Genomic DNA, 24,571 nt, shown 5'->3' with positions numbered 1-24,571 from the left:
GCCCCTCCACGCTGATTCGCCGTCGCCCCTGGCCTCATTAACATATAACAGGCCGCGCCCGGCCGCGCCTGGCCTGGCCTGGTCTCCTCTCTGTCAGAGCGGGGAGCCGAGGGGAAGGAAGCTCATTGGCCGAGCGCCGCCGTCGGCCGGCGAGGAGGTTGAGTTGTCATTGGCTGCGCCGTGTTGTCAGTCATGGGAACGCCCCGCCCTCCGGGGTGTCCCTCCCTGGTGCCTCCTTGTTTGCTCTATTCAGTGGCGGGTTTCGAGGCGGACGGAGCTCCGGCGGATGGGCGCTGCTGTTGCACAATAGAAACAGGTCCTCGGCCAGCATCACTCAGAGGGCAGCAGCCGCAGGAGGAGGTAGATACCGCTCTGGTAACCATTTTACAATTGCAATGGCGTGCGAAAGGCCTCTGTCTCTTTACCAACCCCTACCTTTGGGGGCGTTTTCTCCAGAGCCTCGACCCTTGCCGCCTTTCCTCCTTTGAGTGCCTCCCCGGCTTTGAAACCTCTCCCCCGGCGTCTTGCCGGGGTGAGGAGGGGGCCTTCGCTCCGTGCCCCGGCCGGGCGAGCCACCGAGCTGCGCGGCGGGCAGCGGCGGGGCCGGCCGGGCCCCTCCCGCCCTGAGGGGGTACGAGGCCCGCCCGGCCGCGGGGAAGGGGATGGCGGCACCCCCCATGTCTCCATCGTTCCCTGTCCCTCAAGTCGCACCAAAGCGGCAGTTCGGCTCCGGAGAGGCCCTCGGGGCTCGGCCTGTTGCCGGGTATCCCCAGCCCCCCCCTCCCCAACATCCCCGCCCCGGGGGTGGCGGAGGCCGCCCGCCCGCCCGCCGCGGCCCTCAGCCCCGGCGGTAGGTGGAAAACACCCGGGGCGGCTCTTTCTCTTGGGGAGGAAACAGGACGTGTTTCACCAAGAAGCCGGGCCCAGGGCTGCCTGTTTACCAGCTGTCAAAACGGGTGATAAATTCAGCCGCCACCCTCCCAGAACCAGCCTCACACACACACCCCCCCGAGTCTCTCCTTGCCAGCGGCTCCTGAGGGGATGGCTCCCCCCTTCAAAAAAAAAAACCCTCCCCAAATTCAGGGCGTAGCAGCTTCTCAGCCGACGGTGTGTCCCCCCCTCACCTTGCCGACTTCCAACCCGCGGTCAACTTTTACGGCATGGCCCTAAAAACCAGAGAGTAAAAGTTGGGAAGTGGCAGGAGCTGCGGCTGGAAGAGGAAAGCGCCGTCAGGCCGCCCGGTATTTTTAGAGCTACTCTCTGTGGTCCTTGGGTTTCACCTCTCGGCTATTTGTTAAAAGAAGGGGCTGTTTTGAAACGCCGTCGCAGGTCCCGTGCTTTAACGTTAAATGGTCCAAGAGAAGGGCTGGTCTGCGAGCATCTCGGTGTGTTGTGGCATGGCACCAATCTCCCAACTCCTCGAATAAACCCCAAAACATCCAGCAATGGTGGTAAAGGGCTGATAAAAAGGGCAACCTTGCAGCTAAGCAAGCTATTAATTATTTGCTGTCTTTGCGGTCTTAATTCCAAAGAGTTCGTAGTGAACAGCAAAGGGAAACGATCTATATATATATCTATAAACACATGGGTTATGCAAAGTGCTTGGCAGGATATGAAACTCTGCAGGTAATCCGCGTGTGTGTGCAGCCAGCAGTGTCTAACGTGGTCTTGGCTCTATTAGAAGTGGTCAGCTCTGTAGAAATTTAGCCTGAGCGTGTATTTTTTTAAAAAAAAAAGAAAAAAAAAGTGTGTGTTACAGTCCCAGGACAACGCCTCTGATAATCCTCTGAGTCGGCGGCGTGAGCGCAGATAAGATTTGAAGCTGTTTCTTGGGCAAACCGAAGGAAGAAGCTGTCAAAATGCGTGGTAGAGTGCTGTGCTTGAGCGCGTGCTAACTGAATGTTCCTCTTTACTACTGGTGACAGCACCTTTATTGCAACAGAAGGAACGCTCGGGTGTTACTTGGGCTGGTAACCAAGTGCGTGCAGATAGCTTTTCCGATTCTTCTGTAATTTAAGCATTTGTTTGTTTTTTTTTTTTAAAGTCCTAACTAGTGCAGTCCAAGGTTTTTAAGTGGTTGACAGGCTTATACTTCACCCGATCGGCGCTAAATTAGCAAGCAGCTCAGTTTCAGCAGTGGTTGAGAACGTCCTTGTTTCTCTCTCAACTTACAGCCGAAAAAAATCCGTATTTTTGAACTGAAGAAAACAGCTCTTATACAGAAATATACCAGTTCTCCATAATAAAGCAACAGCGGCTTTCTGTTTACTTCTGCAATCTTGATTCTGCAGGAGAAGGCCTTTTTCCCCACATACACAGATGCGCTTACCTTTACTACCAGGAGCCTTCCTCGTAAGAGAAACAGAATAAAATCAAGAACGTGAATACAACTTCTCAGAGTAGGCAAAAAAATACTGCTGCTGTGGTTTCCATAGTACAAGATTGTGGATTTTCTGATGCTTAAGTGAAATATTTAGGTCAGATCCATTAATGTGTATATATATATAAAAAAAAAAAAGCTCTCTGATGTTGTGTGGTAAGAGCTTTTCACCCGATCACAGAATTGTCGGGGTTGGAAAGGACCTTCAGACTTTTTATGAACCAGGAGTCCAACACCAAACAGTTTAGTCCTACTTTCTATATTGTAAGTTAAATTAAATCTGAGAACATATGCTCTTTTGACAAAGGTGTTCTGAAATTGTTCTCATTTGAGCTCACCTAAGCACGCTTTATGGGCTGCGTTTTTCAAGCCTCAAGTTGGGAACTTACTGACTTAAATATAAAACATGTAACTTTTCTCCTTGTTGAATTAATTGCCTCAAAATAAGAGGGAAGAAAAGTAGTTTGGGTGTGTTAAAGATCTACTTCCAAAATGACCTGCTTTACCACTGTACAAACGTTTTATTAGTAACACCCCCCCGTATGATTGTTCCTTTTAACCTGCAGATCTCAAGGTACCTTAGAAATGTCCTTTAAAACGCCAGCTCAGGATTTTGCTGAAAGGAACCTGAACTATTATTACCAACATTTCTATTAACTTCCCTCGAGAGCGTCCGGTCGGTTTGGGGAGTCTCTCCGCTCCTTCCTCTGCACACTTACTGGGGTGCTCCCGATGTGAAGTGGAAATGCCCCCCTTCTCCCTTGCAGGGTGGCGGGTGCAGGGAAAGCTCGCTTTCTTTAAGCGAAAGTCTCACAGGGAGACGCATTTATTAGCTGGTACTTGCCTAATGTAATAATTTTAGACTGCTTTATCATTACTGAAGTGATGAAGCCAGCTAGTGCGTGCCTGGTTTGTGTCACGCTTTGGTAGGCAAGGCTTGTCTGGCTATTTAAAAAAAAAAAAAAAAAAAACACTAAGAAAAAAAAAAAAAAGAATTAAGAGTGCAATGGTGCATCCACACCGGACTTGGGATAGGGCAGACTCACCAGATAGATTGCTGTGCCTGTGTAAAGTAAAATGTTTGTTGGCACTGGAGCAATAGTGCTTAAAAAAAACCCAACCAAACAAACCCAGAACCAACCGAAGCCAGAATGATTGGAAATATCTGTGAGGCTTGTATGGTCATGAATTAATAATGCCAGTTTCTGGCAGGTAATTTCTGTACCTGAACGACTGGAACTGTTCATTTTTACACTGTTTCAGGAATACTTGAAATATGTTTAGCCATCCTTCAAAGACTGCAGAGTCATCAAGCATAAATTGCTGGCTACTAAAAGGTACTCCTCCTTAGTATTAAGGTATAATCCACGCGTCAGCCACAGCCTGTGCACTAATTGAAGCTTTAATTGACTCTGAGCTTTCTGACTCTCTGAGCAATATAATTGTACCTTTTAAAAGAAGTATGATGAAACTTTCCCTTAAAAGTAGCTTTTGCAATTTAACAAATCCATAATCGCGGCAGCAAAACATTTGCTCCTAGATAAGGCCACTTGTGGAGTATTGGTAATTAGTTTGACCTGGCCAGATGCCTCCTGATAAGGCCCAGCAGAGAGCTGTCATCTGGTACACTGAAGAATTTAATTCTCTTTAAATTGGGACACGACATGTATGTGGTGATTAATCAAAAATTACCAGTTGTATTGGATTAAGTCTAGTGGTGCGCCACAGTCTTGTTTGGTCCTTACCTTTGTCAAGTATCAAAAGAAGGAAAGAAACCCTTGTTCTGTTTGTGCTGATGTATGTTTTCGCAGGGATTTTATTCACAGAATCACAGAATGGTATGGGGTTGGAAGGGACCTCTGGAGATCATCTAGTCCAACCCCCTGCCAGAGCAGGTCCACCCAGAGCAGGTCCCACATGAATGTGGCCAGGTGGGGTTGGAATGTCTCCAGAGAAGGAGACTCTACCACCTCTCTGGGCAGCCTCTTCCAGGGCTCTGTCACCCTCACAGGAAAGAAGTTCCTCCTCGTGTTGAGATGGAACTTCTTATGTTCAAGTTTGTGCCCATTTCCTCTTGTCCTGTCCCTGGGCACCACTGAAAAAAGACTGGCCCCATCCTCCTGACACCCACCCTTGAAGTGTTTATAGGCCTTGATCAGATCCCCCCTCAGGCTTCTCTTCTCCAGACTCAAAAGACCCAAGAAGTCCCTCAGCCTTTCCTCATCAGAGGGATGCTCCAGGCCCCTCATCATCTTTGTAGCCCTCTGCTGTCCCCTCTCCAGCAGTTCCCTGTCCTTCTTGAACTGGGGAGCCCAGAACTGTTCCTCTTTCAATTCCTCTGCTTTTTTCCTAATTCCTCCTCACGGGATGTTGCACAACCTCAGTCCTCCCTGTGTCTGTTTTCACATCAGTGTAACCCCTCATCTTTCCTTCAGTTGAAATCCTTCCCCCTTCTCTATCAAAATCAGCTCTCCTTTTCCTTACGCTTAAAGTACCACCGTCTCATGGTACATCATAGAATTCTCAGGTTTGGAAGGGACCTTTCAGATCATTGAGTCTAACCGTTGACCCAACACCCATAAAAAACATCATTAAACCATAGCGCTGAGCAAATACGAGCCTTTGCGTCCCTTCATCCCTTCCCACGAGGCCAGAGGAGAAGCAGAGCTGCTTATTTGCTCTCGGTTGGACCGTGCTGCATCTAAAGTATTTCTATTGTCTGGTGGGATCTTGCAGCTGGGAAGCTGTTGGCTGGAATCCCAAAGTCCTGGCGGGGGCTGGTTTTTATGGCTACCTCAGTGCTGCATCTGGCTCCTGAGCCTCAGAAGCAACCTGGGGAGCTTTAAAAAGCATTAAATGACTAGTGGCGTGTATAGATGTAGCTTTGCTTGTTAATCGTTAAGGATCCTGTTGCGTGTATTCCTGAGGAGGAATTAGGACTTTTCAAGCAGAAGGACCTGGGTAGGTGGATGGCTTGTTCTTGCCAGGCTGGTGGCCAGCAAAGCCGGGAGGAGAGAGGGTGGTAGAGTCATGGAGGGCCATACGGGCAAAGCATAGAGCTCTTGGCACTCCTGCAGATAGGGGATGGGAAGGACGCTCGCTTTGTGTTTTCAGGGTAAGCTATGTTGAATTCTGGAAGCAGATTCTTGCTAAAAAGGGTTTAAAAGTCTGCGATGAAAGGAATTGGAGATGTGCAAGATGAAACAGAAATAGGCAACAATTAGAAGAGCAGGGGAAGGAGAGCTCAGGGCTGAGGAACCAGTCAGGTTTTCTGCTGGATATAAATTAACTGGGATCGTATCTCTTGGCTCTAAAGAGAGGGACTGACTAGAAGACAAAGATTGATTCCTCCCACGTGCTCTACGCATCTGAGATGCCTCCACCAAGAGAATCATTTTAGGTGCCACTAAGGAGATTTGAATCATGGCCCTGAAGAGTCTGTGTCTGTCTGTGTCTCTCGTTGATTAGAGAGTTACTTGACAAATTCAGGAGAAATCTGGGCCACAATCTTGTTTGGTTCTTAAATGCTCATTAATAGCAACGAAGCAATTTAAATTTAATTAGAGGAAGATATGGTGTGGTGTTTGGCCTGGTTTTTAATTCCTTGTTTAAGGTATGTGCTCATGGCGTATTGAATCCACCCTAACACCCTGCTGATGGGACACGGGCCGAGGTTTTGCTGCGACTCCGTAACCGCGGATCATTTCTAGCCTCACGTGCCACGAGGAGATGGGCTCGCAATTGGGTAAAGCTGGCAAACGAGCGGTGGGCATTAAAAAAGGTTAAGGCTGAATTTGCCGTTCCTGAAGGCTGGTTGTTTTGCAGCACAAATTGAATTTTGCTTATCTGCTCCTGATTTTTTTTTTTCAGCTGCCCTGGGTTCTGGCAGACCAGCTGCGTTGAGCCCGCAGCTAGCTGGTTTAGGGAGGAATTATCATGTTAAAAGCAACATTTGTTTGTAGTCCTGGCAAGGCTTCCATTGGCCCTGTCTCCACGCAGTAAATTTATGTTCTTTGACCACGAAACAACTAAACCCATGGGGTTTTGAGTGGAACTTTGTTTAATCGCAAGGCCTAAACAAACAAATAAAGGAGGAGAGAAAGGCATCCTGCTGAATGTCAGTGCTGCTTTCCTCCACGCCTTAAAATGGCTAGAAGAGGAACTCCGATATATATGATGCTGAAAAACATTAAATGTTTGCATGTTCTTTTAATGCTTGGAAAGATTTTGAAGAAAATCATCAGATTGTAACTTGTAAAATCAGTCTGCCTTCGTGAAAGTTGATTATGTGTAAATGTGATTATAGAAAGGTCTTCTAAAGTATTCAGGCTATATTTAAGATAATGAAATTTAGTTCCTTAATCTGATTTTTGGCTTCCATCTGGAAGAAATTAAAAATCCAAACCATGCATCATTTCATTCCTTATAAACGTCTCTGACCTGCTTTGCTGTCCTTGGATGAGAACATAGAGCTGGGCCAGGGGATCATAGAATCATAGAATGGTTAGAGTTGGAAGGGACCTTAAAGACCATCCAGTTCCAACCCCTGCCCTGGGCAGGGACACCTCCCACCAGACCAGGTTGCTCAAAGCCCCCTCCAACCTGGCCTTGAACCCCTCCAGGGATGGGGCAGCCACAGCTTCTCTGGGCAACCTGGGCCAGGGTCTCACCACCCTCACAGCAAAGAAGTTCTTCCCCCGATCTCATCTCAATCTCCCCTCTTCCAGTGTAAAACCATTCCTCCTCATCCTATCGCTACACTTCCTGACAAAAAGTCCATCTCCAGCTCTCCTGTAGCCCCCTTCAGGTACTGGAAGGCTGCTATAAGGTCTCCCTGGAGCCTTCTCTTCTCCAGGCTGAACACCCCCAACTCTCTCAGCCTGTCTTCATGGGAGAGGGGCTCCAGCCCTCTGATCATTTTCGTGGCCCTCCGCTGGACCCGTTCCAACAGGTCCATGTCCCTCCTGTGTTGAGGACTCCAAAGCTGGACACAGGGTGGGGTCTCACAAGCGCAGAGTAGAGGGGTAGAACCACCTCCCGCGACCTGCTGGCCACACTTCTTTTGATGCAGCCCAGGATGCCGGGGGCCTTCTGGGCTGCCAGTGCATGTTGCCAGCTCATGTTGAGCTTCTCATCCATGAGCTCTCCCAAGTCCTTCTCCTCAGGGCTGCTCTCCAGCTATTCTCTGCCCAACCTGTGTTTGTGCTTGGGATTGCCATGTCCCAGGTGCAGGACCTTGCACTTGGCTTGGTTGAACTTCATGAGGTTTGCACAGGCCCACCTCTCCAGCCTGTCTAGGTCCCTCTGGATGGCATCCCTTCCCTCCAGCGTGTCGACCGCGCCACACAGCTTGGTGTCATCGGTAAAATTGCTGACAGTGCACTCTATCCCACTGTCCACGTCTCCAACACACATTAAACAGCACTGGTCCCAGTACCGACCAGGGATGATGGAGCTCCGTCCACAAGGGTTCCCTACCATGTTGACCCTGGATCTTTGCCTTCTTCCACTGACTGTTTAGATCCCTGTTGCTAAAGGGATCTATTTTTTTCCTCTCCCTATGTTGGGATTCTGCATCCAAGCTGTGTCTGTCTGTCCTGCCACCTTCATGTGTCTTCACAGAGGCCGTGGTCCCGTGTAAGGTCTTGCTGTCGTTGCTGTTGTGTCTCTGTGTTGGTGAAATCACGTTTAGAGATGAGTCCAATACACATTCCCTGGGTGGTAACCGCATTCTACAAGCATGTAATAAATGATAATTTCTGCTCCAGAGAGCTTGCAATTAATAGTTGAATAAAAGGGGTTTGAGAGCAGTTATCACCTGGTTGAGATTAAGAACTAAGCTTTCGAGTGGTACTAACAAATTTTTATTAAGGAAACATACCCTTTATTGAAAAGGATATATTGTCCCTGAAAATAACCCTTTTTTTAAGGTTTAAAACCTTAAGGTTTTAACCTTTTTTACAGGAATTTTTAAAATCTAAGCATGGAATCCAGAGTTTAGTGAATTTTTTGACCCTTTTAATTCTAGGTTTTGTTCTAATCTAGTTTTAATACGCTAAGAGACATCATTTCTTTCCTTTCTGTTCCCCAGGCCGCAAGATTTCATTGTCAGAAAGCTATTGGAGAAACTCAGCTTAAATTTTTCTTGCTGCAGTGGCCCAAGTCATTCTGTCCTCCCCGGTATTTGCGCTGGTGCCAGTTCCATGGGTCACCACAGAAGGTTAATATTTGCTAATGGCGATTCTGCTCTGGGTTTATGGTGCAGCTCTGAGACAATACCTACTGAATGCTGGCTTATACTGGTGTCCCTTTATGTTCCCATTTGAAAACCTTCCTTTTTTTTCCTCCTGGCTGCCACAAGGCAATTTTGAGTTACTATCGCGGTGTTAGAGCAAAGAGTCTTATCTAGCATGTACCTATTTCTTCCGCAACAGAAGGCCGACAAATATGAATGTCAGTTCTGCTGCCTCTGTGTCTGAAGGAGTTTTTTCTTTTCCTTTTCCCAGGTGCAGGATAAAAGAACCCCACCATGTTCTCCCGACTACGAATAGCTGCCGCTCCCTGCGCGATGGCACGGCGCGGGGCGCATACGAAAGAAAAAGGCAAGCCACTGATGTTGAACCCGCGAACAAACAAGGTTGGTGCTGTTGCGGTTATCAAATATCTTATCTTCATCCGGTAATTGGCCGACGGACCTTGTTCCAGGGTTAAACCACCTCCAAGAGGTGTAGCACTGGGCCACAGCCAAAAAAAGGGTACAGGAGATGGAAGAGTCAAGTGATCGTTTCAAGTTTATTACCTGGACACCTACAGTACAAGGACTTTCAATAAACACCCTCTGCTTCTGTCAGCTCTTCCCCTTGGGCTGGTTGTATTGAAGGAAAGCTTTAGCAGATAAAAGAGTTTTATTTCATAGCTGACAAAAGTGAATTCTGATTTCAGTCTTGCCAGCGATAGAAAGTGTCAGCCTCTCTGTCCCAGTCCTGGCTTTTTCCTGCCAGGCTCTGAGTTGGAACCGAGCCATATCAGTAAGAAACATCCTTGTGCAGAGAGTCGAACAGAGAGCATCTAAAAATAAGCCTTGAATGGAGCTAACTGGGAGGTAGAGACATTATGTTAATTCTCTGCATCGGGAAGAACTTCTCCTAAAAAAATTAGCTTTGCTTTTTTTCTCTTCACAAAAATTTTGCTATTTCCACACCTCCATCCCCAGCCTCTGTTTTTTTTTCCTGGAGTAGCAGCAGCCTTCAGGAATATTGAAACAACGTGTAAAGTAAAACTAGTGAGAAATGAGATGAGGGCTTTTGGTAGCTGATCCAAGATGTCTAAAGTGGCCAAAAAAGGTGACAAGCCTATCTGCCTCTCCCAGGGTATTCCCTGAGCACTGGAGCTATGGAAGCTGGACTTCCATAGTTTTACCCTATGTTTTTAATGTCTGGCTTTTCTCCTCTTCCCCATTCTCTGATTTGACTTTTTTTTTTTTTCCTTTCTGCAAATTCTTATATTTCCCCTTCACTTTGTATTTCCTTCCCTTCCTTTTCTTTATCCCTCTCTTTTTTTTTTTTCTTTTTTTTTTTTTGTTGGTCAGAGTTGGAAGTTGACCAGTGGGCTCAAATTATCTGGGGGAAGATATCAAACTAATAACTCCAGGGACGTGTCTAATGGCAAAAATGGCTCCTGGGTGTCCTCAAAGGAAAGGAAAAAACCAAAATACAGAACTGCAGTCATGTTTATTACCATTTCTTGTACAGTATAGTGTAGTGTCAGATGCCTTGATACTGCAGATTGCATATATATATATATGTGTGTGTGTGTGTAGGGTGCTGCACCTGGGGAGGAATAACCCCCTGCACCAGGACAGATTGGGGGTGACCTGCTGGAGAGCAGCTCTGAGGAAAAACACCTGGGAGATCTGGTGGACAACAGGATGCCCATGAGCCAGCAATGTGCCCTTATGGCCAAGAAGGCCAATGGCATCCTGGGGGGCATCAGGAAGAGTGTGGCCAGCAGGTGGAGGGAGGTCATCCTCCCCCTCTGCTCTGCCCTGGGGAGGCCCCATCTGGGGCACTGGGTCCAGTGCTGGGCTCCCCAGTTCAAGAAGCACGGGGAACTGCTGGAGAGGAGACAGCAGAGGGCTACAAAGATGCTGAGGGGCCTGGAGCATCTCTCTGATGAGGAAAGGCTGAGGGACTTCTTGGGTCTTTTGAGTCTGGAGAAGAGAAGACTGAGGGGGGATCTGATCAAGGCCTATAAATACTTCAAGGGTGGGTGTCAGGAGGATGGGGCCAGTCTTTTTTCAGTGGTGCCCAGGGACAGGACAAGAGGAAACGGGCACAAACTTGAACATAAGAAGTTCCATCTCAACATGAGGAGGAACTTGTTTCCTGTGAGGGTGGCAGAGCCCTGGAAGAGGCTGCCCAGAGAGGTGGTGGAGTCTCCTTCTCTGGAGACATTCCAACCCCGCCTGGCCACGTTCCTGTGGGACCTGCTCTGGGTGGCCCTGCTCTGGCAGGGGGTTGGACTAGATGATCTCCAGAGGTCCCTTCCAACCCCATACCGTTCTGTGATACATGTGTAGAAGTCAGAGACTGCCTGACTGCAAAAATAAAATCGGGATTGCCATGTTGGGGTAGGAGAAAAGAATAGATCTGTATGATTTGTCCAGATCAGATTATCTCCAGCCTTTTTTGAGCTCTAAACACTTTGACATGCCAGTGGAAATTATTTCAAGCCCTGTAAGCTTTTCCAAGCGCTGATTATGCAACCCTGTTCAGAACCAAAAACAATAGGTCGTTTCTTATTGTTTTTCTAGTGGTAATATCTTTCTAATTTTTTTTTTTTGAGCCTGGAAATCTCTGGTGGACTGAGCACAATGCAGTATTTTTTATGGGGTTTTTTGTGAGGAGGAGGGAAGAGCGGAGAGTTGCTTCTTAACAGCAATTGATTTTTTTTTTTTAAATTCTTTAATGTCTTCAAGAAATTATACTTGTGAGAGGGGAAAAAAACTTTCCACGTTTGTTCGGCTGTTTGTATCAGTCTGTTATTAAGGCTGACACCTGTTTGGGTGGATCTGTAAACAAGTTAAGTGACACTGTTTGATATTGGATGCAGTATCTGTCAAGAAATGCATTTTGGAAGTTCAGCAGAGAAAGAAATGATTGACTAAATATGCCAAGTACTTTACCCTTTGTGCTTTTCTTGCCCACAGTGTCTCCTATGCATATATATATATTATATACAAGCACAGATAAAGGGCTTTATCTCTTGCTGGCAGGTCATTGAGATCGTCTTTTTATGTCTTGTGTTTTAGATGCTTATGTTTAGTTTTTACAGTCCCTATCAACTCTATAAATCAGAATATTTGGTCTCCTCTAATGTACCCAGCCCCTAAAATAAGAGCTGCAAGATCTGCAGCACCGCTAACAGAAAACCACCCCTTCCCCTTGTGCAAATTTGCCTTCTCCTGTTCTTGGAGGAGTTTTTTCTCTTACTATTTGGGGTTTTTTTTTCACCTTTCTTTCCCACCCTTACCTGTCCCCTGCAGGTGGGAACTACACCTACATCAGGTGGTTGGGTTTTTTACATTCGAAGGCTGGCCTTCAAGTGTCTTTTGGCCAGGGTGGCTCAGAAAAGGTCATGAGCTATATCAGTAATGCCCTTGCTGTTGCAGCCAAACAATTGCAGAACATATTGTAACTGCATCGTTGGCATCCCTGTGTATTTACGATCTTCCATGATGTTTGATTTCTCCTCTGTGACCGGGATTCAAATTACAGTTAATTGTCTTAAGGGCCTTTTATTCTGCTGGAGATCCCCTGCTGTGCCAAAGCAGCGTTTTAAGGTGGTTGGGCGCTTCAAACTCTGTTAGGACAATCTCATTTGTTTAGTATTGGCAATTAAATTATTATTTATATTGTGGAAATGCTTTGGATTCTCACTCCAGGGCCCGGATTTCTTCTCCCAGCCCAGAGCAGATGATGTATGAGTAGACAGATGATCCCTGACCGTGGCGATGTCCATTCTGCCACGTAGAGGGCATCAGCGTGTCTTTATCTTCACGAGAAGTAACGTGACCTGTAACATTATTTGTACACTTGCTTTCTGTGTACTTGCGGCAAATTCATGACTCTGAATAATTTGTGACGCTTTCTGTGATTTTCCTACCTTGTGGCATCAGATTTTCTTGTTACTCTCCACGTGCGTGACTGTGTTTGGTCCAGTTGGTTCCATTACCCCTTTTTTTATTACTCCCTCAATATTGTTTGATTATTTCATTCTTTAATATCATTCTCCTCTACTGACAATGACTCTCACATTTTTACCTTCAGCAAATATCTTTAGGACGCTGCATTAAACGCGCACACGTATTTGGATGTATGTATATGCCTGGGCACATCTGCCTGGGAATGTATGATAAAATTAAAATAATAATTCACTGACAGTGTCACAAGTGGCAGTTTAATCCCAGATTCCTGAAAAACTGCCCCAGTGTCTGTCTTCCATACGGGTGATCATCTTCTCGTATGTTGTATTTAGCGAGACCATTAATTACAGTTTCATCTGTATTCATTCCCAGCTTTTTCAGCCCAATTTATTTTCATCTGTGCCTTAATGAATGCTTTCAGAAACTCTGATAGATTATCTTTGTTTAAAGAATCATAGAATCTGATTCTGTGAATCATGGAATTGTCTAGGTTGGAAGGCACCTTTAAGATCATCTAGTCCAACCATCAACCTAACTCTGAAAAAAAACACATCACTAAACCATGTCACTAAGCACTATGTCAACCCGTCTTTTAAATATCTTCAGGGATGGTGCCTCCACCTGGGCAGCCCATTCCAAGGCTTAATAACCCTTTCCGTGGAAAAATTGTTCCTAATATCCAATCTGAACCTCCCCTGGTGCAACTTGAGGCCGTTTCCTCTTGTCCCATCGCCTGGTCCTTGGGAGAAGAGACCGACCCCCCCTGGCACCCTCTTTTCAGGGAGTTGGAGAGAGCGAGAAGGTCTCCCCTCAGCCTCCTTTTCTCCAGGCTGAACACCTCCAGCTCCCTCAGCCGCTCCTCACAAGACTTGTGCTCCAGACTCCTCACCAGCTCCGTTGCCCTTCTCTGGACCCGCTCCAGCCCCTCAATGTCTTTTTTGTCCTGAGGGCCCAAAACTGGACCCAGCCCTCGAGGTGGGGCCTCACCAGTGCCCAGTACAGGGGGACGATCACCCCCCGAGTCCTACTCGCCACGCTGTTCCTGACACAGGCCAGGATGCTGGTGGACTTCTTGGCCATCTTGGCATGCTGCTGGCTCATATTCAACCACTGTTGACCAACATCCCCAGGTCCTTTTCCACCGGGCAGCTCCAGCCACTCTGCCCCAGGCCTGGAGCGTCCATGGGGCTGGTGTGACCCAAGAGCAGGACTTGGCACTGGGCCTTGTTGAACCTCATCCCATTGGCCTCAGCCCATCCATCCAGCCTGTCCAGATCCCTCTGCAAAGCCTTTCTACCCTCCAGCAGATCAACACTCCCACCCAACTTGGTGGAGAACCAGTTCTCTTAACAAAGATGTACGTCATCTTCCTGACTTCTGGCAAATATCCAAACAGTGTGTTTCTAATTCAGAATAAAAACCAACCAACCAACCAAAAAAAACCCACCCAAAACTCAAAGCTAGTTGGACAAAATAAATGGGATAGGTCAAGAGAATGTGAAGAAAGATTATATGAACTTGGAAAATCTAAAAGCAGATCCTCCCTTGCCCTTCCATTGCCCTTTCTCACCATGCTGGTTTTTTGACACATTTGGTTTCTTTTATTTTAATACTTTTTTTTTTAGACTGTGTCAGTTGGGTTGAGCAGCTGGGGTGTAGGATACGCAATGCCTGTCTGCCTTCCAGGGGAAACCAGGATAAACAGGATGTGGGGATGTTCTGCAAATGGTAATTATCGTGTTGCCAAGAAGTGCAGGGTTTGAAATAAAACCAGCGGTTTCTGATCAGTCGCGATGAAAGATCCTAGAAGGCAGGAAACTGATACTTCCTTGTGCGCACACACACCCCCAGAAGTCCCACCGCAAGCTTTGTGTCCTGCCCAACTGGTTTGGAGACGGAGGGATCGTTGGATGGAGGTTGCATGACCGTGTTTCTGCAGGTTTTATCAACTTCCTTGAGATCTGTGTGCTTTTAAAGGGAATAAAATGTGGAAAGATGGAACCGTTTAATCTGTAACCAGCTTTTATTGTCTCTCTGAAAAGGTGCTTGTCCCAGTTTGAGGTGCCAAAGGTGGTAGATAATATTGCACCTCATTTAACTGAGATCAGCTGTTCTGCTCAGGACTCATGAGCTGCTGGGATGGTGGGTGGAGGAAGGAAGGAAGCTGTCTTAGTTCTTAATTTATTTATTTTTTTTTAATAGGATTAATTCCCCTAAATGAGACCGAAAGCAATGGCATCTGCTGACATGAAAAATAGCAGTTTAATGAAATGTCTCTGTGTTCAGTGATGCTACGTGGTATAGATGAACCGTTTCAGTCACATGATTTGCAATATACAGCTTTGCCATAACGGTTGGTGCTTGGAAAAAAAAACCTCTTCCTGATTTTTTCCCGTTTTCTACAGGGGAATGCTTTTAGTTGAAGCCAGATCATAAGGAAAGGAGAGCTACTGTGGGTTTGCCAAGCCTGGTTCAGCAGCCAAAGGGATTTACATCTGGTTCCACACTCACAGAGGACGTACAAGAACTGGTGGCATCTTTTGCCACTCAACAAGGGTGCATTGCATGAGCAGCAATGTGCCCTTGTGGCCAAGAAGGCCAATGGCATCCTGGGGGGCATAAAGAAGAGCGTGACCAGCAGGTGGAGGGAGGTCATCCTCCCCCTCTGCTCTGCCCTGGGGAGGCCCCATCTGGAGCACTGGGTCCAGTGCTGGGCTCCCCAGTTGAAGAAGGACAGGGAACTGCTGGAGAGGGGACAGCAGAGGGCTACAAAGATGCTGAAGGGCCTGGAGCATCTCTCTGATGAGGAAAGGCTGAGGGACTTCTTGGGTCTCTTGAGTCTGGAGAAGAGAAGCCTGAGGGGGGATCTGATCAAGGCCTATAAATACTTCAAGGGTGGGTGTCAGGAGGATGGGGCCAGGCTTTTTTCAGTGGTGCCCAGGGACAGGACAAGAGGTAATGGCCACAAACTTGACCATAAGAAGTTTCACCTAAACATGAGAAGAAACTTCTTTCCTGTGAGGGTGTCAGAGCCCTGGAAGAGGCTGCCCAGAGAGGTGGTGGAGTCTCCATCTCTGGAGACATTCCAACCCCACCTGGACACGTTCCTGTGGGACCTGCTCTGGGTGGACCTGCTTTGGCAGGGGGTTGGACTAGGTGATCTCCAGAGGTCCCTTCCAACCCTGTGATCTTTGCCTGCAAGAGACGAAGGTCTTTAAAGGCTTAATAATCTGGGGAACGTCTGGGTTGTCTCACAGGTCAGCAGGGAGCAGATGGCTGTGCTGTGTCAGCTGTACCCTCCAGCATATGTACGATGCTGTTTCTACAAGAATAAAGATAGGAAATGGAATTTAAAAAGAGAAGGAGGAAAGAAATCAAAGGAGATTTCCATATTCTACATGATTCTCAGAAACACAGAGAAACTTTGAATCTGTGGCCGAGATAGCAAATACACCTTTGATTCCTATGCGTAATCTTCATTAATTTTGCAGCGGAGACGTGTTGTGCAATAGTGAACTTTGTGATTTAGCAAAAGGAAGCAGAGTTAAGAGAAGCAGCCCAGAATCTGATGTAAAAGTGTTTTATTTTCAAAATGCTTAAGATGCTACTTCAAAGCCTACAATACACTGCTGAATATGTTGTAACAACCATTAGAAGTTACATGAAAACCATTTGATTAAATCTTCCCTGTGAAGTCAGCAAACCCTCATTTTCCAAACAGTGGCATGTTTGGATATATTCTGCATTTACATCTTTATCAGGGGCACTGAATGGCTTATTTTTTATAAACTGTACAGGTTTTTTAGAATGTTTGAGAGTATTTATCGTATCAGGTAAAAATATCTTCTCCTGTATATAAGCCTGCAAGACTTTGCAGGTGGGCAAAAAATATCATCACTAATACTTATAGAATCATAGAATGGTCAGAGTTGGAAGGGACCTTAAAGACCATCCAGTTCCAACCCCTGCCCTGGGCAGGGACACCTCCCACCAGACCACGTTGCTCAAAGCCCCCTCCAACCTGGCCTTGAACCCCTCCAGGGATGGGGCAGCCACAGCTTCTCTGAGCAACCTGGGCCAGGGTCTCACCACCCTCACAGCAAAGAAGTTCTTCCCCAGATCTCATCTCAATCTCCCCTCTTTCAATTTAAACCCCTTCCCCCTCGTCCTATGGCTCCCCTCCCTGATCAAGTGTCCCTCCGCAGCTTTCCTGGAGGCCCCCTTCAGGTACTGGAAGGCTGCTCTGAGGTCTCCCTGGAGCCTTTTCTTCTCCGGGCTGAACCCCCCCAACTCTCTCAGCCTGTCCTCACAGGAGAGGTGCTCCAGCCCTCTGAGCACCCTCGTGGCCCTCCGCTGGACCCGTTCCAGCAGGTCCATGTCCTTCCTGTGTTGAGGACTCCAAAGCTGGACACAGAACTCCAGGTGGGGTCTCACGAGCGCAGAGTAGAGGGGTAGAATCACCTCCCGCAACCTGCTGGCCACAATTCTTTTGATGCAGCCCAGGATGCAGTTGGCTTTCTGGTCTGCCATTGCACGTTGCCGGCTCATGTTGAGCTTCTCATCCACCAACACCCCCAAGTCCTTCTCCTCAGGGCTGCTCTCCAGCCATTCTCTGCCCAACCTGTATTTGTGCCTGGGATTGCCACGTCCCAGGTGCAGGACCCTGCACTTGGCTTGGTTGAACTTCATGAGGTTTGCACGGGCCCACCTCTCCAGCCTGTCCAGATGCCTCTGGATGGCCTCTGACTTCTCTGCTCAGAAACCTCTCCATTTTTCTTACTCAGTGGTGCTATAAAAATCACACTTGCAGGAATCAAGTCTCCTGGTCGCCTTCCTGCAAAGTAGGCAACTAGAATTTTTATACGCTGATATTTATTGCTCCACTGGCTTTGTGTAGTAGAGCCCAGTTGTTGAGTCCCAGCCCCAGAGAGTTTGTGGATTAAAGGCGCAAAGACTCGATGTGAGCTTGTCTTAACTAAAAAAAAAAACAACTGTCAACACTTGATTTTTTTATTTTTTTTTTTCTCCACGGCAGCACGTTGGGTTTATTGCAACAAATTTGTCTCCGTGCGTATTAATTAATTGGTTTGTGGTCTTTTGAAGTGTGCTGGTTTTTCTCCTAGATGAGCTCCCTGTTTTCATCTGTACTATCTGAGAAAGGACACCTGGTTTTTTCTGAGCTGTAAAGAGGATTAAGGAAACTAATCCAAGTAAGAGTCGGTGGATAACACTTGGAGAAAGGACACCTAGTGTTGTGGGTCAGAGGAAACCAGAAAGGGATCCCTTTGACTTGTATCCAAATCATTATGGTATTCAGGTATTTAATCCCAATGGAAACCAGTGGGAATTTGGCCCCGTAAGTAGGTGCTGGGATCTGAAGTGCCGTTGAGATCGACGGTCCCGGTGCTGCAAATTGCTGAGTGCCTCCTGATTCACTGGGAACGGATCACTGGTTCTTTCGAACCCCACCAGGGTTTATAAAATGAGGGAAAAGGCTGGGAAAGGGGAGGGTACTCTTTATGAGGGAGTGTAGCGATAGGACAAGGGATAATGGTTTTAAACTGGAAGAGGGGAGATTGAGATGAGATCTCAGGAGGAACTTCTTTGCTGTGAGGGTGGTGAGACCCTGGCCCAGGTTGCCCGGAGAAGCTGTGGCTGCCCCATCCCTGGAGGGGTTCAAGGCCAGGTTGGAGGGGGCTTGGAGCAACCTGGTCTGGTGGGAGGTGTCCCTGCCCAGGGCAGGGGGTTGGAATGAGATGATCTTTAAGCTCCCTTCAAACTCTAACCATTCTTTGATTCTATGAAATTTGTAATAATGCACCAGTTTAAGGAAAATCTCCGTCCTGCGAGGTGCTGTGCTGAGAACGAGCCGCAATCCCAAATCCAAACCAAGGAGGCAGCTGATGGTCACGGATGAAGATAAGGAATGGGAATAGAGCAAGTGTTGGAAGGGCTTTGGGGTTTTTATAGTGCTGCTCTGGACTAAACTCATTCTGTTACAGTTGGAACCAGGATTGAATTTCTGTATTCAGATGCCTGAGTTAGGCCTGGGCAAAAAAATTAAAGCATCTTTTAATGAGGTAAGATCTAATTGTCACGTAAATAAACAGCTGGAAGTGCTTAGTAGCACTTAAAGAATTCGCTGTGTTTAATGTTATTGTAGCTCCATTTTCAGATACACTGAAAAAACAGGTTGCCTATAGACTGGAAAAAAATATGAATAAACTGAATAAAGATGGGGTAGCTCTTCTGCTTAGTACTAACCCGAGGGCTCGTTTGATGTTATCAAGGACCCAGATGGTTTAAGGTCACTGGTTTCACTGTACTGGGAAATGAAAGAAAAGCCATGTCCCAGCGTCGTGCTAATAGTGGAAATTAGAAATTAAGTAGACTTTATTTTTTAAGGGACTTGAGAGTTTCTGATGGGGAGGACGTGGGTTCTGCTGGTGAGATATTTCAGCTGGTTTAGAGCAAAACGTCAGCGTGACCGGTACGGTGCCACCGAAGGGATTCTAACCTTTGACATGCCTTAAACTAGTGACATTAGCGACTTTACTGGCCAGTGTTTATGTGTTTTCTGAAAAGAGACTATGCTTTTCTTTTTTTTAAAAAATTCTTCTTAATATCGTAAATCTTTTGGCGTCACTTGTTTTTGTAGTGCCTAAAGTAACAGTCAAAATATTACAGATGTTTACCAGCTGTGCTCGCCTTCCTATCCTAAATCACTTGCGCTGCAAGGACAGTTGCTTTAAAAAGGGTTACTTTAAAAAGGGTTGGTTTAGAAAGGCATAAACTGCTGGCGGTAACGAATTTAGGGGGTAATTAAGGACAAGGGGAAGAGCAGCCGAGATGTGTGGTTGCATGATTAGCTTCCATGCAACTTTGGAAGATGCGTTTACGTTCCCAGAGAGTCTTTCAATATTTCTTATGAAGTAAGAAGAAGTGAAAATGAAGCAGATTCTTTGCAACATAATTAAAAAAAAAAAAGCCCAAAACCAGGCATTTTGCATGTGTTCCTTGTGGGTTTTGTTTGTTTTTTTTTTTTTTTCTTGTGCTGCTAGTTGTGTTCTCAGTGGAAATTTTGGATCATGATCCTAGGGCTGGAGCCCCTCTGCTGTGAGGACAGGCTGAGACAGTTGGGGGGGTTCAGCCTGGAGAAGAGGAGGCTCCGGGGAGACCTTTGAGCCCCTTCCAGTCCCTGAAGGGGCTCCAGGAAAGCTGGGGAGGGACTCCTGATCAAGGAGGGGAGCCACAGGATGAGGGGGAAGGGTTTGACACTGAAAGAGGGGAGATTGAGATGAGATCTGGGGAAGAACTTCTTTGCTGTGAGGGTGGTGAGACCCTGGCCCAGGTTGCCCCGAGAAGCTGTGGCTGCCCCATCCCTGGAGGGGTTCAAGGTCAGGTTGGACGGGGCTTTGAGCAACGTGGTCTGGTGGGAGGTGTCCCTGCCCAGGGCAGGGGGGTTGGAACTGGATGATCTCTAAGGTCCCTTCCAACTCTAATCACTCTGTGATTCTATGATTATTCAAATGAGTTTTCTGAAAAATTACCACGTGGCTCAAGTGACTCTTACACCCAGCGAAAAGACCAGCAGCAAGGGTAAAAAGTTCAGGAATAAGCCGTCATCTGAAATTAATTTAGAGGCAACACTGGAAAAAATACTTGAGAATAACAATGGTTTGCGAAAAAGCGGTTTGCAAATGACTCATAACAGAAAAAGGAGAAATTAAGTTCAGTGTTTTACATCAAATCTATTACATGGAAGGTTGTCAGGGTGCATCTGTCTATTTTAGAGTTAAAAACTTACAATTTCTTGCAAACACTGAGGTTTTAATTTTTTTTTTTCTTGGAGTAGCTTTTTTTAACTCTTCAAATATTTTATTACTTTAGAATACGGTATAGAATTGGTACAGAAAAGCAGGTGGACTGCTTAAATCCGTGTAGTCAAAACAACTGATACTAAGCGTGATTTAAATAAGCAAAGAGAAAAAAATGTGTAAAAATATGAATTATTTTAATAATGTGTTTTCTTAAGGAGTGGTTATATTGGTTACAAACCATTCAAGTGTGGTGAGTATGGACTCTAAATCAGAGAGGTTTGGTTAATGGACATGCTTTCTACAAATACCTGTGAAATCTATTCAAACATAAGGTGAAATATATATATATTGTAACCTGAATTTATGTCTTTTATTCTAAAGGGGGAAAATACTACTTTTTTTTCTGCTCATTTTTTCTGATTGCTGGGTTTTCCTGGGTTTTCGGCTCCTGCGTTCGCAAATATTCATTTAATCATTCATTGAACTGACCCACTTGGATAAACGGGATGAAGGAAAGTTTCTCATTGCGCTTTCGGAAGCGGCAAACTTGAAGCGGGGTCAGTTGTCGGAAATGGGGTCAGCGCTTTGGGCCAGGTTGGCCGTGAATCCGGACTCGGATCATTTAACTTTAAGTTAAATTAACTCAATTTATGCCTTGATTTAACTGCCCCGTGAAGATTTCTTCACCGCAGGTAGCTCACAGCAGGCTCTTATGTGTCCCAAGTGAAAACCCAGTTTTATTAGATGTTATTGTGAAATAACCTGATGAACTTCAACAAGGGCAAGTGTAGGGTGCTGCACCTGGGGAGGAATCACCCCCTGCACCAGGACAGGTTGGGAGTGACCTGCTGGAGAGCAGCTCTGAGGAGAAAGACCTGGGAGTCCTGGTGGCCAACAGGATGCCCATGAGCCAGCAATGTGCCCTTGTGGCCAAGAAGGCCAATGGCATCCTGGGGGGCATCAGGAAGAGTGTGACCAGCAGGTGGAGGGAGGTCATCCTCCCCCTCTGCTCTGCCCTGGGGGGAGGCCCCATCTGGAGCACTGGGTCCAGTTCTGGGCTCCCCAGTTCAAGAAGGACAGGCAACTGCTGGAGAGGGGACAGCAGAGGGCTACAAAGATGCTGAGGGGCCTGGAGCATCTCTCTGATGAGGAAAGGCTGAGGGGCTTGAGTCTTTTGAGTCTGGAGAAGAGAAGCCTGAGGGGGGATCTGATCAAGGCCTTTAAATACTTCAAGGGTGGGTGTCAGGAGGATGGGGCCAGTCTTTTTTCAGTGGTGCCCAGGGACAGGACAAGAGGAAACAGGCACAAACTTGAACATAAGAAGTTCCATCTAAACATGAGGAGAAACTTCTTTGCTGTGAGGGTGGCAGAGCCCTGGAAGAGGCTGCCCAGAGAGGTGGTGGAGTCTCCTTCTCTGGAGACATTCCAACCCCGCCTGGACACGTTCCTGTGGGACCTGCTGTGGGGGGACCTGCTTTGGCAGGGGGTTGGACTAGATGATCTCCAGAGGTCCCTTCCAACCCCATATCATTCTGTGATTCTGTAAACAACAATTCAAAGAGGGCTCTGGACTAAACGTTATGTAGGGACCAAACTGGGTGACCCACATGTTCTTGGTCAGCCTTATGTTCCTGTAAAACAATTCAAGAAGCAGCTGTTATTTTACTTTTAAACCTTATCCTGTCTGCAGTGGGATCTCTTAGTTGTTCTCCAGTTTCAATGAAATGAAAATCTGGCAAAGGGTGTGAGGACGTGAGAGCTGTGGAAAAACTGTGGTCAAAAGGGCTACCCTCAAAGGATGAGGAGAACCCTGGCAGAGGGAAATCTATCCAACCCCTGCCTGCTCTGGCACCTGCCATGAGAAAACCAGGCAGTGGATAGTCTGAAATAGCAAATAGAAAGACATTATAAATAGAAATACTAGAGGAAGAACCGCTAATTATTTCTCACCTCTCTTGCTTTCAGGGTATGGCCTTTACCTTACACGAACGACAGATGCTTGGGCTGCAAGGACTTCTACCTCCTAAAATAGAGACACAAGACATTCAAGCCTTACGCTTCCATAAGAATTTGGCAAAAATGACCGACCCCTTGGAAAAGTAAGCGCTCTCCTGGCCTTGGTTTGTCATGCAAGTAACTGAAAATTGCTGTAAAATATTTCCTGGGGATAACCAAACAAGGTTTCTCTGCCCCCAGTGGGTTTATTTAGTTGTTGGGGGCTATTTTCACTTTTACACAAAAAACTGCTTTCATCAATCATGCATTCATCGTGCGGCTAAATGATGTCAGGGAGCTTTTTTCTTTTCTTTTATATTTATTTTCGTTTATATTATATTTTTATAGTCATAAGGTAACAAAAAAGAACATGCGCGAATCAGTAAAAAAGCTGCAACCCTTGCTGTAACATGTAATATATATTTCTGTAATACGAAATATATATTTCTGTAATATGTAAGATTTGGGTGGCAGGTTGTTAGGGCACAGAAATATGAGATAGGGGGAAGAGGGCAGCGAGCAAATGCTAGAAAAATATGTGAGAGTGAAGGTAAATCGAGGGTTTGATAATTAGGGAGGAAAAGCAGTGTTTATCATATTTGTCATATACATTACTGCTAGAAAGGAATTAGAGGGTTAGAATTTTGAGTCTCGTGATGGGTCATTTTTTTATATTTTTTTTTTTTTGTTTATCCCACTGGTTTGGTGAAAAAATTGTGAAATATTTTGATTTATTTATTTTTTTTTAAATAGCATGTTTTTAGCATCCTGGTACTGTTTTCATATAAGCCTACGTATATCTGCATGTAAAAATATACAGTCTCCTAAAGGCAAGAGGAGCATTGGAAGGGTTTGAGGCTTTACTGGACCACATCAAAACTCTTTTGTTCTCATCAAAAACCGAAAGATGACTTTTAAATCCGCGTCGTGTCACTGGCTGATCTGAAAGAATCATGTCATCTGTATTGGCAAAGCGCCCGGGTGCTGTAGCCTAAGACAAGTCCCTAATTCGTTATCTTTATGTTGTGGGGTCAACGAGACCGAGCATGAGTTGGTAACACAGTAGATCGGTAGGTAAACATGCAAAAATGCAGGTTTAATTTCCACACCATGGTAAGTCCTTCAAAAGGAACTTTTTGTTAGGAGTTAGTTTGTTTTACAGCTGTGTTAACGTTCAGATTAACGAGACCTTACTGTCAGGACCTTCGTTTTTCGGATGAAAAATTCTTTCACTGGTTTTTGGGTTTTTTTAACAGTAATGAGACTCCCGGCTGCATCCTGTAATAAATAAATGGCTTATCTTTTTATCACACTGCATGTTTGTGCATTAAATTGTTAGCGTGCGTGTTGTGTCATATCCAGTATTTTCACTTCAGCTTTTTAGTACTGCTACTGTCTTTTCCATGTTTTGTTTAATGCTCAAAGCCCGACTTGGGTGGAAGCAGGAATTTGATGAAGAAATAATATGAAGCAAGTTTGGGTTTTGCTTTGGCATTTTTCACATTGTTTTAAATAAGCATAAATGTGAAACAATAAGCGACTATTTTTTTGTCTTTTATTCCATTTCAGGTATATCTACATAATGGGAATCCAAGAGAGAAATGAAAAATTATTCTATAGGGTATTACAAGATGATATTGAGCGGTTAATGCCAATTGTATACACACCAACAGTAGGCCTTGCCTGCTCCCAGTATGGACACATCTTCAGGAGACCAAAGTAAGAATAATAGATAGATATATTGCTGCTACTTTTATTATCATTTCCTGTTGGTGGCAAAGGATCCCAGTGCTGGAGAGATTCTCATGAGAAGAATATCAGAAGGACATGGACCTGTTAGAGCAGGGCCAAAGCAGGACACGGAGATGATCCATGGATGGAGCCCCTCTGCTGTGAGGACAGGATTAAGAGAGGTGGGGGGGTTCAGCCTGGAGAAGAGAAGGCTCCGGGGAGACCTTAGAGCCCCTTCCAGTCCCTCAAGGGCCTCCAGGAAAGCTGGGGAGGGACTCTTGATGAGGGAGGGGAGCCCTAGGACGAGGGGGAAGGGTTTGACACTGAAAGAGGGGAGATTGAGATGAGATCTGGGGAAGAACTTCTTTGCTGTGAGGGTGGTGAGACCCTGGCCCAGGTTGCCCCGAGAAGCTGTGGCTGCCCCATCCCTGGAGGGGTTCA

General features: G+C 46.2%; 1 protein-coding gene across 1 annotated transcript in view; it reads left to right on the top strand.

Moving 5' to 3' along the window:
• Positions 1-247: 247 nt before the first annotated feature.
• The window catches only part of LOC141476566 (NAD-dependent malic enzyme, mitochondrial-like), a 42,260-nt gene continuing 17,936 nt past the window's right edge, over positions 248-24,571 (top strand). The window contains exons 1-4 of the mRNA XM_074165260.1: positions 248-360; positions 8,887-9,017; positions 22,370-22,503; positions 23,969-24,118. Of these exons, the coding sequence (XP_074021361.1) occupies positions 8,910-9,017; positions 22,370-22,503; positions 23,969-24,118 (392 nt within the window). The 5' untranslated portion in view covers positions 248-360; positions 8,887-8,909. The remainder of the gene's footprint in view (positions 361-8,886; positions 9,018-22,369; positions 22,504-23,968; positions 24,119-24,571) is intronic.

The sequence above is a fragment of the Numenius arquata genome, chromosome W, assembly GCF_964106895.1.
Source record: "Numenius arquata chromosome W, bNumArq3.hap1.1, whole genome shotgun sequence".
In the NCBI taxonomy this organism is placed as follows: Eukaryota; Metazoa; Chordata; class Aves; order Charadriiformes; family Scolopacidae; genus Numenius; species Numenius arquata.
The sequence above is the reverse complement of the archived record's forward strand: the minus strand, read 5'-3'. Positions and strand labels throughout refer to the sequence as shown.